Raw genomic sequence first — 17,332 nt, 5'->3', positions numbered from 1 at the left:
AAAACTCAACAAATAGAAAATAAGAAATGTCCATAATGGTTGAAGCTGGATCTTTTAATGCTTAAATAATTCAATATAAATTTGTATATACTATCCAATACATATGTAAATGCATATATATCATACTTGTAGTCATTTGAATTGCGCGCCGAAATTTTATCGGACTTAAAAACGCAACTACCGAAATAAATATCACAATTGAATTTTAATGCTCAATAGGCATCTATTAAGCTCTTAATATGCTGGAAATTAATAAATAAATCTATTTATTGTGAAAAATATCTCGGCTAGGAGTTGCACCCGGATCTTTAACATTCAGGGTTGGCATTATTTTACCCATCTTAAAAAATTGCAGGAGGTTTTTTTTTAGTGTTTGACCTACTTAAAAAAACCCGAAATTTATGAGTTTTTTGAGTTTTATTGGGATTTTGTAAGAAAAATAAATTTTTTAATCGGTAACACATAAAACAAACGTATTTATAAATATTAAATGAATATAGGAATATTAAATTAACTGGACTGATACAATATTAACATATTATATCAATTTTAATATATACAGGGTGTACTAAAAGTCTCAGACCCTTTAAATTTAAATATCTTGAAAAGTACACATTTTCAAAAAAATTGTTTCAGAAAAAAGATGTAGTAGGTTTAAAAAGTTCTACTAATCCGTCTGACCTTGGCGAAATAAAAAATTTTATTAAACAAAAATTTGTTTATGCGTTAATTTTAGGTATTAAATTATCCACATAAGTATTAATATAGTTTTTAATACGTAGTATTATTATTTATTTTTTTATCTTCACTATAGAAACCTCGGTAGACTAAAAATTTAGAATCTCGTACGGAATGTTAAAAATCCGAATACAACTCCTAGCCGAGATAATATTTTTCACAATAAATAGATTTATTTATTAATTTCCAGCATATTAAGAGCTTAATAGATGCCTATTGAACACTAAAATTCAATTATGATATTTATTTCGGTAGTTGCGTTTTTAAGCCCGATAAAATTTCGGCGTGCAATTCAAATGATTACAAGTATGATATATATGCATGTACATATGTATTGGATAGTATATACAAATTTATATTGAATTATTTAAGCAATTAAAAGATCCAGCTTCAACCATTATGAACATTTCTTATTTTCTATTTGTTGAGTTTTTATTATATAGAAGTGTTTTTTTTTATTAAAAAAATTTATCACTATTTCATCAATATCTGTACAAAATTTATTCATAATTAATTTTATTTGAATATGTAATTAAATAATGATAAATACAACGTAAACTAAATATTACGTGAAAAAAATCAAATAATTATTTTTATTTTAAAAAACTCCTAAAAAATCCCAAAAACCCAAAAAAACCCTAATAAAACCTAATAAAACCCCCATAAAACCTAGCGGATTGAATTTTTTTTTAAAAAAGCCCGCATATTTTCCAACATTCCGTGCAAGATTCTAAATTTTTAGACTACCGAGGTTATTTATATAATAGTGAAGATAAAAAAAGAAATATATTAAAACTATATTAACACTTATTTGGATAATTTAATACTTAAAGTTAACGCTTAAACAAATTTTTGTTTAAAAAAATTTTTAATTTCGCCAAGGTAAGATGGATATGATTAGTAGAACTTTTTAAATCTTATAACTATTTTCTGAAACATTTTTCTTGAAAATGTGTTCTTTTTTCAAGATATTTAAATTTAAGCTGTCCAGGACTTTTTGTACACCTTGTATATATTAAAATTAGTATAATATGTTGACTTTGTATCAGTCCAGTTAGTTTAATATACCTATATTTTCATTAAATATTTATAAATATGTTTCTTTTAAGTGTTACCGATTAAAAAATTAATTTTTCTTATACAAAATCCCTATAGAACCCAAAAAACTCATAAATTTTGGGTTTTTTTAAGTAGGTAAAACCCAAAAAAATCCCCTGGGTTTTTTTTAAGTAAGTAAAATAATGCCAGTCCTGAATATATGCAAGGTGTTTGCATTCAAAATACCACAGCAAGATAATTTTTGAAAAATTAAGTAAAAAAGTTATTTGTAAATATTTGTTTCTCAAGTAATAATTTTTGAGGTAATAAGGATTTAAATATAGCTAATTACAGACTATGTTTTGATGGCCACCTGTCCATGAGTTGCGCATGCAGTAGATTAGTGAGCTCACACTTCAGCGCGCTTACTCACAGGTAACTGTCTACATGTAGTCTATAATTAGTCATATTTAAATTCTTATTATCTCAAAAATTACTGCTTAAAATAAAAATTCACAAATATATTTTTTTACTGCAGTATTTTGATTTGTGAATTTCGGAATTTTGTATACTACACATTTTACATATCCATAATTACAAAAATTATGAAATCTTTTACTTGCGATTATGAAAGTCAGTATTATGTGATCGTTTAAAAAAACAAAGTTTACACATTCTAGGTTCCAGCCACTGGACTAGCGAGCCACAGCCTCAAACCAGGAATCGCACCTTTCCTTGCCGCTTCTTAGTGAAGCCTCCCGATGATAAGGACCAGACTATGGAAGAGAAGCAACAGCGAGTATCGAAATACGAATCTATGCAAATCAGTTCTGCTCTTCTGCCCAATAACGCTGATCGTATCGAGAGTGGTGATGTATCCTCCGAATCGTCAGACATTGTTCCTTGCGTGATGTGCGTAGCGCGTAGAATACCGCCGAACGAGAAGCTCATTAGTCCTGTTGAGCAATTCACCTTCAAATTGAATAGCGCTGGGACAATAACCAGGGTCGACAACAGTTGGTTACCCCCCACTTACTCCAAGTACATAAACAAGGTAAAGAGCAATGCCGCATATTATTATACTGTTCACTTATTCTTAATATATGTAGTATAATAATAATACGTAGTATTCGATAATTGTTGAACTCTATTACATAAAATGGTAAAGTATATACGAAGAACCTTGTACTCTTTGTACCTTGACTAAGATGAGAATTTTTTTATGATTTGATTCTAGTATAAATTATTTTTTAAAAGAAGAAACGTAAGACTGCGCTTTGTAATCTTTATTTAATACATTTAGTAATTACAAAAGTATACTGTCTTTTTTTTTCGTTGGAGTAATGAAATTAATCACATTTGTCTACCGCTGTTATTTATTTCAGCTACTAAAAGATTAAAACTACTACTAAATCAGCTACTAAATGATTGATGATGATAATTTAGTAATACATTTTTCAATAGCTTTAAAAAGCATTGTTATCTTTTTGCGTAGTATAATTATCATTATGCTATATATTTATCTGTAGGCAATACAATTAATTATTTTTACTATTAAAATTATTTTATCAAATTAAAATATAAAGCTCAATTAAATAAAATAATTTAAAAAATATCAAGAATACGAACTAGTTGTTAATTGCTAATGTTTAATATTCTTTCTAAATGATATACATTAAAAACAGAACGTTTCGAAAAATGAAGACATTTTTAGTGTTATTAAAAAGTAAATAATAAACTAGTAATGTCCTAACTGACGCTTTTCGTAAAATTTCCATTCTTATACTAAAATAATCTTAAAATAATCTACTTTTAACAATTTCTATAACAATCTAATTAAAATTATTTTAATTTTTTTTATTTAGATATGTGTCTTCTTTCCCTATCTCAAACAGGGTTGGAAAAAACCCGGGTTTTTTTTTTAAAAACTCAACTCACTGGGTTTTATAGGAGTTTTATTGGGTTTTATTAGGGTTTTTTTGGGTTTTTGGGATTTTTTAGGGGTTTTTTAAAATAAAAATAATTATTTGATTTTTTTCACGTAATATTTAGTTTACGTTGTATTTATCATTATTTAATTACATATTCAAATAAAATTAATTATGAATAAATTTTGTAAAGATATTGATGAAATAGTGATAAATTTTTTTAATAAAAAAAAAACACTTCTATATAATAAGAACTCAACAAATAGAAAATAAGAAATGTTCATAATGGTTGAAGCTGGATCTTTTAATGCTTAAATAATTCAATATAAATTTGTATATACTATCCAATACATATGTACATGCATATATATCATACTTGTAATCATTTGAATTGCACGCCGAAATTTTATCGGGCTTAAAAACGCAACTACCGAAATAAATATCACAATTGAATTTTAGTGTTCAATAGGCATCTATTAAGCTCTTAATATGCTGGAAATTAATAAATAAATCTATTTATTGTGAAAAATATTATCTCGGCTAAGAGTTGTACTCGGATTTTTAACATTCCGTGCGAGATTCTAAATTTTTAGACTACCGAGGTTTCTATAGTAAAGATAAAAAAATAAATAATACTACGTATTAAAAACTATATTAATACTTATTTGGATAATTTAATACCTAGAATTAACGCTTAAACAAATTTTTGTTTAAAAAAATTTTTAATTTCGCCAAGGTCAGACGAATTAGTAGAACTTTTTAAACCCTACATCTTTTTTCTGAAACAATTTTTTTGAAAATGTGTACTTTTCAAGATATTTAAATTTAAGGGGTCCGGGACTTTTTGTACACCCTGTATATATTAAAATTGGTATAATATGTTAATATTGTATCAGTCTAGTTAGTTTAATATATCTATATTCATTAAATATTTATAAATACGTTTCTTTTAAGTGTTACCGATTAAAAAATTAATTTTTCTTATACAAAATCCCTATAAAACCCAAAAAACTCATAAATTTCGGGTTTTTTAAAGTAGGAGGTAAAACTCAAAAAAAACCCTCCGGGTTTTTTTTGGGGTGGGTAAAATAATGCCAACTCTGAATTCTCAAAGCCGATTACTGAAAACTATTGACAAACGCATTTTCTATTGCAGGATATTCTGGAAGGCAGAACGCTTAAGGAGTTGTGCTACCCTCATGATCGATTAATACTCATGAAGCATATGAGTGAGACGATCAAAAAGGGAGAAAGTACGAGCGATGTTTACCGACTGCGCGTTACTCCTGATAAGTTCCTTAAGATACAAACAAAGTCAAAATTGTTCAAAGCGCCTGTAAATGTGCAGGACGACTTCATGATGGCAACTAATTCTATTATTGGGTAAGTTTGCTTTTATTTCTTGCGAATAATTTTAATAGCATTACAGAGAATCATTATTATTCTTTAATTCTCAATTTTGAATGATAAACTCTAAATAAGTTATTATGCATATTGAAAAGTACATAGAAGTTAAAATAATCTTATTATATATTATTATATTATATTTTACAGGAAAAAGATAATCCCAAAAAATGTAATAGTTAGACAAAGAAATAATTTGTGAATTGGAATACGAGAATATTTCTTTTGATATTAAAAATTTAATAAATTCTCACATAATTTTTTATCTAAGATAAGCTTAATGAAGACACTTATTGTTTTAATATTCTATGTTAATCACAATTTTTTAATTTCACTTAATTTTTGGTAGATTTTTATATTTTATATTATCTAGTTTGTTAATAACTTTTAATAACCTTTCTTTAATATATATAAGTAGTTTTTAATTGTTTTAGCACTAACGCTTTTTCGAGTACAAAAGTGATACATTTTTACTGCACCTAATTTAATATATGAAATACATTACGGGACAATAAAAAATTATTTCTAGAAATGGATAATAATAATAGATTATAATAAAATAAAATTTTTAGTTTGTAAATAAATTATATTTTTGATAACAAAATTGTTCAAATATCTTTGCACAATACTTAAATATAAAAATAAATATTCTAATTAGTTATCTCGATTCGTAATACGTTTAAGTTTTAGAAAAGAGAAAGGATGTAATTGCTGTACAGCTTACATCTTTTTTTGTTTATTTGCACCAATTTATTAATTTTAGATCATTAAATCAGGAAGTTTTTTGTTTCATAGTATTATATAATACATATTTGGTTTGCAATGAATTTGCAAAGGGCACAACATTTGCATGTACATTAATACGGTTTCTTATTGGTGTTGGAGATCTGGCCACTCTTGTTGAACAATTGTCTTTCACCGTAACCTAGTAGTTATGTATGTATTTCAGTTTGCTTTTAATGTTTAAACTCGACAACATCCGCCACATATTAACTTTGCTCAGATCTAACATTGTCATATTACACGTGATTTATTTACGTAATTTATTTTTAACGATGATAACGATGTTTATATGGATATGGTGAGGGCTTTTAAGCACACAACATTTGCTTGTTACTGTACTCATGCTTCGAAAAATTCATTACGATGTTTTACTCGAGATCTTTCCGAATAATTTTTATCTTAAATATTTTATATATTGAAAAAAATAAAACTTTTTCTAAAACTTAGGATATGTAATTAAAATACCTATTGTATATCCATAGTATTTTATTAAGTTCTTTCCTAAAAGTTAAATTCGATTTTAACTTATTAATTATTTTTAGCACAGTTGTACTTATTTTTCTTAAACATTAATATAAAAAAAATTATTCAAGTCAATCTTTCCGCAAATTTAAAAATCTTAGTGAATTATATACATTTAAAAAATCTGATATTTTGAGTATGTATACTTAATGTATTAATAATTAGTGAGATGTATGTTTATAATTTATAAGAATTGCTTTACTTATACATGTAATCCTACATTTATGCATTTAACGGAAATTAATATTGATAGAGAACAAAACAAATCACATTTGCGCTAATATTTTTGCACGAATAAAGTTCTAACATAACTTTAGAATGTTTTCTGTTTTTAATTCTGTATATCTAAATCATGTTTGGAAATATGTGTAAATACAACGGCATCTGTTCGTTAATAAATCTTAATTCAACATACACATCAGTTTAGATAGATTTCGTAGTAACTTAATTATTTTCTTTCTAGATAATAAATGATTTTGAGACATTTTGTTTCTAGTAAATTAATTAAATATGACAAGACGCGTATAATAAAAAAAAAATATTTTTGTCTGATGTAGTGAGATTAAACTGCATCGAGTTTCCTTCTTTCTTCTAACTAATCAGTTCTCTACAAATTTTAATGCGTCTTCTTTCAATTGATCAGTTCTTCTTCAATTGATCAGTTCTTCTTCAATTGATTAGTTGAAAGAAGGCGCATTGAAATTTGTAAAGGGAGAAATTTAATATTATTCTTCACATCTAAATAAAGATAACATATCTACATAACATCTTCATTTTCCATTGTACTGAATATGTAGAATAATTTTTAAGTTTACAATTAAAATTATGATATCTATAAGAATTATTATATATTAAAAATATTAGATCTGAAATCATTTTGTATAAAAATGAATGTAATATATTCTATAGCAATTATATGATAATTTTATTCTGCAAGTCTGCTGATAGTTTTATTCTGCAAGTTTGCTAGACGAGACTGATTGCAATACATATAGGAAATTTCTTAAACTTAGATTTAGATGCTATTCTTACTCTTAAAGCTACAGGATAACGCAAAAATAAATTACTTTTGATACTCTTGAAGAAAGATTAAGCTGATGTGGAATAGTGTGTGATAAATAGTGTGTTTTTATAAATTACGCTTAGTCTTAAGTTAAAGAGATGCAGCTAACTGGCAAATTCATGTGTTATTTTGTTTTTCTTACTCATAATAGGGACAATGACTTAATGCCTATCGAGGGTGGTCAGCTTTCCAACAACAAAGTGTGCTCAGGACACTCTAGCAACCGTTGTGCGAATAATAGTAATAATAATAACGGTAATAATAACAATAACGTGGGTGGCCCGCTGATGTCCGTCGCGCATCTGAACGGTCAAGTGAGTGGTATCAGTGCTCGCGGTATGGCAGCGACAACTGCCACTTCGAACACGATCGCCTTTAGCACGGGGGGTGCCAGTGGCGGCGGCGGCGGTGGTAGTGGCGGTAACAGTGATCCCTTAACGCTGAGCACGTCAACTGGCAATCCGTTCAACCATTTTTCGGGGAACATGGACCTGGAATTTGAGCTCTTCCCCAGTTCCACATGGGATTTGGATAGTAGTGCCGGGTGGACGGATAGGCCGGAGTCGAGAGCAAGCGGGCCACCAAATTCACGACCACCTTCCCAGCCATCCCCGACACCACCGAGTCCACAGGGAACTTTCTCTAATTCGACGTTAATGCCTATAGACAGACTTAGCCCAAATCCAGTCTGCATCGCTCCTACCTTCAGTAATTCGTTCCCCTTCAGTCCTCTTCAGGAGACGACACAGACAGCTACATTGAGCAATGCTGCCACTAATGTCAACACCAACGGCGGCGGCGGTGCCGGCAATAGCGGTATCAGCAGCGGAGTTAGTGGCGTCGGTAGTAACACCACAACAACCGTCAAACGAACTGAGGAGAGCAACAAGAGTGGATGTCCTACTAGCAACAGTGGTGGAGGCGGTACCATGGACAATACGACCACGAGGACCAGCAACACTGCCGCTACCGCTGTTGAAACTCAGAACAACAGTGTTGTGTCCACTGAGTCCGGTAGGCTCAGAAACTTATTGACGAAGGGCCCGAGCGCTAGTGACGATAGCCAGGACAATACAAACAACGATTCGGATAATCAGAATAAACATCGGATATTAAAAATCCTGTTGAACCAACAAGATGAAGACGACTATCATCCGGAACATAAAGTGCGTACGAGCCCTAGCAACATGCCAAAGCCGAGCATGGAGCACTCTAAATCGTCGCTCGGAAATAACATGTTATTGCAAGTAAGTCGACCATTTGTAATTAATCTATGATTTTGTAATAAAAAAAAAAAAGAAATATTAGTATCTTAAAAGAGCCGCTCTATCAAGAAAAAAGTAAAAATGATTAAAACGAATTTAATCGACAGCAATGGGGTTGTTTGGGTCTGAAGCAAAAATTTTAGATGATTGTACAATTTATATAATTGTTACTATGAGGTATATTGTAAATTGTAGATAAACAAAATTTTATTTCTTTATCATTTAATGTAAGGCGGAAGTTCACTTGCATTCTGCTCAACATTCAAACAGAACTTAAATATTGTTTTCATAACTGTAGTTGACGGTAAAATTAAAAAAATTAATATATTTTCAATATATTTTGAGTTTAAAAAATAATTTTTCAATATATTTAAATATTTAAAAAAAAAGTTTGAATTTATAGTCTTCTCATGTCTTAAATGGAGTTAAAAATGGATGTTTAAGAAATAAATAAAAAAAATTTATTAAAAATTTTTAAATTATGACCTATGATTAAATAATAATTCAATTTTACAAATTTTTATTGAAAGTTATGAACAATCAAAATCGTAAAAAATTATCTTTTTAAAACTATAAATAAAATTCAGCAAAAATTTGTTAAGGAAGAGAAAAAAAATCATTGATTATAATATAACTAATCAGTAAGAAGAAGAAAATGATTAAAATGTATTGATTTAATAAATGACAGCATATAAAGAGAGATAGTTTTGGCCTATGATTTCATAATTGCATTTTTTCTTTTTAGACTTTTGCATTTTTCTGTACAAATTGTATACGGATCTCTAATTTAACAGATCTCCTTTTTTTAATTCCCATAATTATTCTTTCTTTTTTGTGTTTTAAGTTATTAAATGAAAAAAATGACGACGAGGATGAAGAAACACGTGCCGGGAAGAAAAGAAATGAACTCCTGCAACAGCTGATGAAAGATCAAGACGAAGAAAGAAAATTGCAAGAACAACAAGTACGTTTTATATTTTAATTTGAAATCAAAATAATGATGCTCAACGATAAAAGAAAGAATAACTTATCATAAATCAAGTCAACTAAGAAATAAAATAAAAATAATATTCCAAATATGCATGATAAGATAAGAAGTAATTTTCTATAAGATAAATCAAAGTTATCTTATGGACAGTTCAGTACATGGACAAAATATGATAATATAAATCAATATAGTATCAAAGATTTAGAAACTGTCTAATATTTCGAAAACAAAGTATTTTTGAGAAAAATGTTTGAGACCAAAGTTGTAGGGTTTAAAAAGATCTATTTACTGATGATTTATTTATTTGACTTCGGGTGGTGTCGCCAAAGGTCAAAATCAAATCGATTTTTTTAAATGGAACGCTGTATTTTTGATGACAGAATCTAATAGCTGGTGTCAAGAGTTTTTAAAAACTAGAATAAAGTCATTTTTTATTAAGTACTTTTCAAGTTATAAGGCTTAAAAGTTACAGTATCGCCGACATTAGTATTACGCAAGATGACCGATGACTAAAACCTCTTGAATGCTATTCAAAATCATGTCCTGGATAACATTTGTCAAGACTAAAGCCATTGGAGGTTGTACTTTTTATTTTTATTTTAACGTAAAAATGAATTTTTCAAAAATGAAAATAAGAGGAATAATTTCCAGTGGATAATTTAAAATATTGTAATAACTTAATTTGCTTTATCCAACCCATTCTTTATGTTTAAAATTCTGTAGATAATTTTTTCAATGTTTTAAACGATTCATGAGCACGAGAATAAAAATTGTCGTTAGAGGCTCGCATTCGCTGCCTATTCTTGATCGGTGGCTGGCTGCAGCGGCCAGTTTCAGCGTCATTATAGGCATGTTCTTTTTAGTTGAACTTTCGCACCAGTTAATTTTCTTTTTCTCTCCAGGAGGAATGAAGAGGAGAAAGATGAACTGGTGCAAAAGTTCAGCTAAAAAGAACAATCCTTATGTGTCATGAGCTTAAGAGATTGGATACGTTTGCTCCACCATACATTTCAGGACCTACTTAAAATAAAATGAGATAGATAATGCATAAAGGTTTCTGATGGACGTACCGCGCGCGATATTTGCCGCTTCTATTAGTAGGCATTTTAAGATAGAATGAGACATCCACGCATCTTATTCTATTTTATGTATCTGTCTCATTCTATTTTAAGTAGCTTGAATGAAAAATATGGCGCACCAATCAGAAATTGTCTAAACGATCTCCAATCTTTTACTTGAAGATCTCTAGGTTACATGCAATTAAGTGCATGTTTTTTTCAAACGCGCGCATGTAAATATCGATTATGTATTTTAAAACGAGGTGAAAATTACAAAAGTGAGCAAAGTTACTAGGTTTTGACCAGTGGAATTATAAACAATTAATAAGGCCCTAATTAAAATTCTAAAGTCGCATCAACTTTGGTTCTGTTCTTTTTAGCTGGACTTTTGCATGGTTTATCATTTTTCTTTTTCTTTTTAATGGAGAGAAAAAGAAGAAAGATGAATCATGTAAAAACTTTAGCTAAAAAGAACACATCTTTTAATTTTCCCTTCTATATCCTGCCTTGTTGCAAGTCGTGGCGTCATTGTTCGCTCGCTTTACTTGTTGCGATGAGTAACAGCAGTAGGAAGAATTGTGAGAAACGTGCAGTTTAACATGTGCTAATCTACACTCAATTGTGGAATTAAAACTTCCTTTAGGGACTCATGAATGGATACTACGATTAAATTTAACAATACATGTTGTTTCAAGTTACCTGTCCCAAGTCACATTTACGATAACATATCGGATAATCCAGGCTCTAACGATTAGTAAGCTCAGTAGTTTAGTTTAACATCGAACACGCGTATTAAGTACCATACCCGTACCAAATCACTTGATACGCTTGGTATAAACGCTGGCGAATTATTTTGGTCTGATACTTCTGAATCACGAGTATCAGATCAAGCTGATACGCGCATCAAATGATATCAAAGAATCTCAGTGTACTGTAAACGCTTGGTTTCGTTTTGGTTCGTATATTAAAATTCGCCATTGCTTTTAAAGTTAGAATTAGAAGTTTTATATCTTGAAAAGTAGTGAAGATCACGTTACCTAATCTGATCTGTTCTGAGACAGATCGGTGTAAATAAGGACGTATCAAATATTCGCATCGATTTAATACGCGTACTAATTGATTTAACGATGTAAAAAGAGTCATTCACTTTCGTTTTTACCTCGTTTCAAGATGCATAATTGACCAGAAGACCAAAATTTGTTAATTAAATGAATGAAAAAAGAGGAAGGAAAGGGAGAGAAAATGGAAGTGGAAAAAAATATGGTAAGTGAAAGAATGATAATGTAGATTAAGCGTTCTTTTTTCTGCTCTTAGCACAGAGATAACGACCCTCTTTTACGAAGTCTTGGATTTAATACCACGTCACCGTCTCCGTCGCAATCAAATGATCATATAGGTCTCGGGAACACGACGCAGGTAGGCCAGAAGAGGCCAGGAGAGGATGGTGATTTGAACATAGCCGTGAAGCGACCTGTGGACGGCTCGCAGGTGTCTTCTTCGGGAACAAGCTCCTCGAATAGCGCAACGAGTAAGCTGTGGGAGAAGAATAAAATGTTGGCGTCTTTGTTAGCGAAAAAACCGCCACCAACGAATATCCCACAGATTTCTGCGTCTGAGATATCGGAAACGCCACAGGTACGATTTGAACAAATTTTTTATTAAATATAATATATATTCGAAAGACTCGATACTAAAAAATAAAAAAAAATACACGGCAAATGAGAGTCAAGCGCAGTTAATGGAACGTAAATTACATTTTGGCTTCTCTTAATTCCATCAGAATCTATTGTATATAAATATTTAACAGATTGAAGGACTTTTCTTCTACAGCAGAAAAATAGTTTAAATTTACAAACTGACACTGAAGGTCTTTAAAGGCATATATATCTATTGTAAATAAAATTTGACTTTTCAATACTGACAGTCCGTCTCTTCTCTCTCCGTGTTGATCCGTATCAGCGAGCGTACATTATAATCGATACACAATGTCTATCTTACATGCCTCCCACTTTATATATTCTAATAATTCTTCATACTAATAATAATTTCTAAAATAAGTTTTTCATGCTTATATGGACACACTTGTTTGAATAATTTACATATAATTTTTGGTAAGTTTTAATTAATTAGAATTTCGGTATGTTAATTTAATCGCGTTTATTTTTTCGTAAGAAGTCTTTTTATCTTTTTTATCAACTAGAACTTTTCCAAGAGATATGAAACACATTTGACTGTTCAATTGTATGTGAATAATGTCGAGTTCTACATCAAGGCTTACCCAAACTGTGATTATAGTGAATATGCGAACATTTCCGATAATTAATTTTGTATTGCTATTTTTTTTTGATAAGTTAATGTCCGAAGAGGGCTCAATCCGGTAGCCGAAACTTTGTTTTTATTTTATTATATTTTTTCAATTTTACTTTTCTCTTAATTTGTAATTTATTCTTTTAATTGTGTGACAATTTAAAAAAAATGTGTTTGACTCTTACTTTGCCCTTTATTTATTGTTATTTAATCTATATAAAAATAGGCAAGATTCTTTTTTTTAAATAATAATTGTAATTGATTTTTTAATTAGGAGAAGCTGCTTCGCTTAAAACAGCAGCCGCCGAAACAGCAACAGCAACAACAACAACAACAGCAGCAGCAGCAGCAACAGCAGCAGCCGCAACAACAACCGCAACAACAGCAGCCTTGGACTGGTGGCAATTTGCAAGTTGGTAATAATAATGCGATTACAACGACCGCGACGTCGGCGCGTCCTCTCCAAAGCCAGTCGAGACAACTACCTCGTCCAGCAACCAATACCTACCTCAGTCATATGCTAAGTCAGGTGAGTGCGATTAAATTTAATTTAACAAAAATTGTAAATAACTTTAACTTGTTTGCCATGTGTGGACAAGTTGCATATTGTATATAGCTTTTTCATTAATGATTGAATATTTATATAGTGACAAGTTGGTAAATTAGTGAATGGTAAATTAGAATGACAAAGATAAAACAGATGAGAAATTTGCAAAGCACAAAAAGAAATGAAAAATAATTAAAGAAGACTCTCCCTTAATCCTCTCTGAAGTCTGGAGATGGCCATCAGTATCCTTATTTAATCGCGTATACGCTGTTAATTTTCATTGTTAAGTTAGGGTAGATTTTAGGTTAGGTTAGGTTAGGTTAGGTTAGGTTAGGTTAGGGGAGATTTGAAAAGAGCAACATATGCTATGACCAAAGAGGTTATAATTTTTTGTGACGCTATGTTGGAGGATAAACTTCTTCTCCTCGATGCTCCTAAATGCTTCTGGATATATCAAATGCTTGGTTCACAATCTTGCTTTAAGAGGCTGTAAACCGTAAGCTGTAAGTTATAAGTGACAATATATCGGCCACAGAACTTATACTATTATAGTTATACTTTTAGACCGTAAGAATTGGATTTTGTCCAATTCGCTTAAGCCTAATGGTTAAAGCCTAAAGACTGCGCAAAAACAGTTAGAGACAAAAATTATTGTCACTCTCTTCCAACTTATGATTTAAGGCCTCTTGAAGTAAGATTATGAACCGAGACAAAGTAGCAATTCTTTTATCTGAGCCAAAATACTGACAAATTTTCTATTGGTTATTTCGACCGCCATTTTTGATCTAGTGGATGTAATCCCAATAAGCGCTTAGTATTATTAGTATTTAGTGTACAAAGTGTCTGATAATTGTTCTGATGAAGTGGATATGTAGAGTAGATTAATGAAGTGGAAAATGAAACGGAAAGTCCTCTACCATTTTGTAATTTTCACAATAGTTAATAAGATATTAATTTTATATAATAAAAATTATCGAAAATTGGTTTTCAATAATTTTGTGCTCAAATATACTATCAATTTTACAGAAAAACAATGCAAAAAATGAAAATTGTTTATGATGTGAAATGTTTATGATGAATTGTTTATGTGAAACTTACGACAGCGTTAACCCTTCGTTTTCTATGCTCACATAGAAAACGAAGGGTTATATCAATGACTCAAATTATAAAGCGTTATATTGTAGCGACGAATCACTTCCGAGAGTCTATGGACTGCCGAAGATCCACAAACCTGATTGCCCTCTTAGAATCATCGTTTCATCGATAGGCAGTCCGCTGTATTCATTGGCTATATACTTACATAACATATTATTCAAGACTTTCCCAAAAGCGGATAGTCACATCAAAAATAGTTTTGAACTAGTCTAACAATTAAAAAGATTACGACCCACAGGTGATCATAAGTTAATTTCACTAGATGTGACATCACCTTTTACTAATGTTCCAATGGATATAGCGGTCGATTGTGTGAATGAGCAAACAATGGAATTTTATTTCCAAGGATTGCTCTTTGCCTAAGAACGAGTTATTGGGGGGCGATAAGGTTTGTCTTGGATTTCACTTTTTTCTCTTTCGACAATAAGATTTATAAACAAAGCCTCGGTACTCCCATGGGCTCTCCTTTATCACTTATAATTGCAGACCTAGTGATGAGGAGATTAGAGACGGTGTCTTTGAGGTCATTATAAATCTGGATATCTTATTTTATTGTAGATATGTTGATGACATATATGCACCGCGGTGTTGCTGTCTAAAATCGACGTTTTACTACAACAATTCAATTCGTTTCATCCTCGTCTCCAATTCACCACAGAGGTGGGGGGGGGGGGGGAGATAAAATGAATTTTCTTGACATAATCATATCTATACATAGGAATCGCTTTATTTTCGATTGGTACGTAACGTAAGCCTATCTTTTCAGGTAGATTTTTAAATTCTAACTTGAATCACCCAATTGCACAGAAAAAAGGTACAATTTTTTCGCTTGTTGACAGAGCTTTGTTACTTTCTGACTTTAGGTTTTATTCTAAAAATTTGACTTTGCTAATCAACATTTTACTTGATAATAATTATCCACTGACTTTTATTTTTGACACTGTTACTCAACGCATAAAAAATTTAATTAAAAGTAGACACTTGATACATAAAGATTTGACAATGTCAGTACGAAAGAATCAGCTTCTTGGCTACGGTACCATTCATTCCTTTTCACACAGAAAAGTTTAAGCGATTTAATACAAACGACATCAGGGTTTCTTCCCATAGTCCTAACAAAATGGAGAAATATAATGAAGATATATCAAAGTACAGAAGGATACTTGTCCCCAAACATTTAAGAGGAATGTGGTCTATAAGATATCGTGCAATAATTGTGTACCGACGGTCCGTCTCTTCTCTCAATCCTTGGTGATCCGTATTAGCGAGCGCACATAACAATCGATATACAGTGTCCGTCATATACAATGTCACATCTGCGTTCTACTTAATTCTGTATATTCTGATGGTTTGTCATACTTGTATGGACGCTTTGAATAATTTATTGTTACTTGTTTTTACTATTATTACTTGTTTTTTGGTGAGTTTTAATTACTTTTATAGAATTCCGTTATGTTAATTTAATTGCGTTTATTATTTTTTTATAAGAAGTTTTTTTTATCTTTTATCAACTAGAACTTTTTCAAGAGATATATTATAAATACATTTGACTGTTCAATCGTATGCGAATAATGTCGAGTTCTACATCAAGACTCACCCGAACTGTAATTACGCGAACATTTCCGTTAACGATTATTGTACTGCGGTTTTTTTTTATATGTCTGAAGAGGGCTCAATCCGGTAGCCGAAACTTGTAACTTTTTATTTTTTAATTTTAATTTTGCTTTATATAATTTTATCTCGTGTTAATTGTAATTCTTTGTGGAATTTTAAAGAATTGTATCGACTCTTACTTTACTCTTTATTTATTGTTATTTATTTTGTATAATAAGAGTCCTTCAATTTTATTTAAAAATTGTTCATTTTATTCTCATAGAACTTTGAACTCTCATACTACTTTCTCATAGAAAATAAATAAATATATAGTATGTGCTGGAGTATGAGTTTGCGAAGTATGTGCTAGATTACTATAGGAAGTTAAGACATGATTTTTGCGGAAATTAACTTTACGGAGGTTCGACTGCAATATAGTTTTAGTATACAATATAGTTATTTAGTATGTAATATAGTTATTCAGTATATAATATAATTATTAGTTCAAAATGGATGACTTTTGCGTTACTGTGGTATATCTAGAGCTTTACTCAATGTCGCCCCACTTAGCTTTCAAAATTTGAACATTACGTGTATCGCGCTACATGTAATTGCACCCTGATCTGAGAGTATATTTATAAGAGAAGCGCGACCGACTTATGTCAGTATCGCAAAAATACTAAACAATACTAGAAGAAGTACTAAAAATGGCGTTGTTTGCAAGATGGATTATGAAATTCATCAATCATCTATTAAGCAGCCATTTTTAGTAAGTTTGTCATTGGCTTGCTAATCATATGATTGCAATGACCAATCAGCGCATCTATTAGAAAATAATGAACTTATTAATATACCCAAATCTTTTTATCTTATATCTTTTATCATTATTATATATATAATTATATATAATTTATATTAAATCTGATATATTTACAAAATAAAC

General features: G+C 30.3%; 1 protein-coding gene across 6 annotated transcripts in view; it reads left to right on the top strand.

The window, feature by feature from the left end:
• Positions 1-17,332, top strand: part of LOC108754122 (nuclear receptor coactivator 3-like) — a 163,199-nt gene that overhangs the window by 120,352 nt on the left and 25,515 nt on the right. For 5 of the 6 annotated variants that reach the window (XM_018496204.1, XM_018496203.1, XM_018496200.1 and 2 more), the window contains 6 exons: positions 2,457-2,830; positions 4,861-5,087; positions 7,628-8,723; positions 9,586-9,705; positions 12,102-12,422; positions 13,369-13,623. In XM_018496204.1, the coding sequence (XP_018351706.1) occupies positions 2,457-2,830; positions 4,861-5,087; positions 7,628-8,723; positions 9,586-9,705; positions 12,102-12,422; positions 13,369-13,623 (2,393 nt within the window). The remainder of the gene's footprint in view (positions 1-2,456; positions 2,831-4,860; positions 5,088-7,627; positions 8,724-9,585; positions 9,706-12,101; positions 12,423-13,368; positions 13,624-17,332) is intronic. The other variant, XM_018496206.1, reaches the window with a different exon arrangement.

The sequence above is a fragment of the Trachymyrmex septentrionalis genome, unplaced genomic scaffold (genome assembly GCF_001594115.1).
Source record: "Trachymyrmex septentrionalis isolate Tsep2-gDNA-1 unplaced genomic scaffold, Tsep1.0 scaffold76, whole genome shotgun sequence".
Taxonomy (NCBI): domain Eukaryota; kingdom Metazoa; phylum Arthropoda; class Insecta; order Hymenoptera; family Formicidae; genus Trachymyrmex; species Trachymyrmex septentrionalis.
Note: the sequence above shows the minus strand (reverse complement) of the source record. Positions and strands in the feature narration are given on the sequence as shown.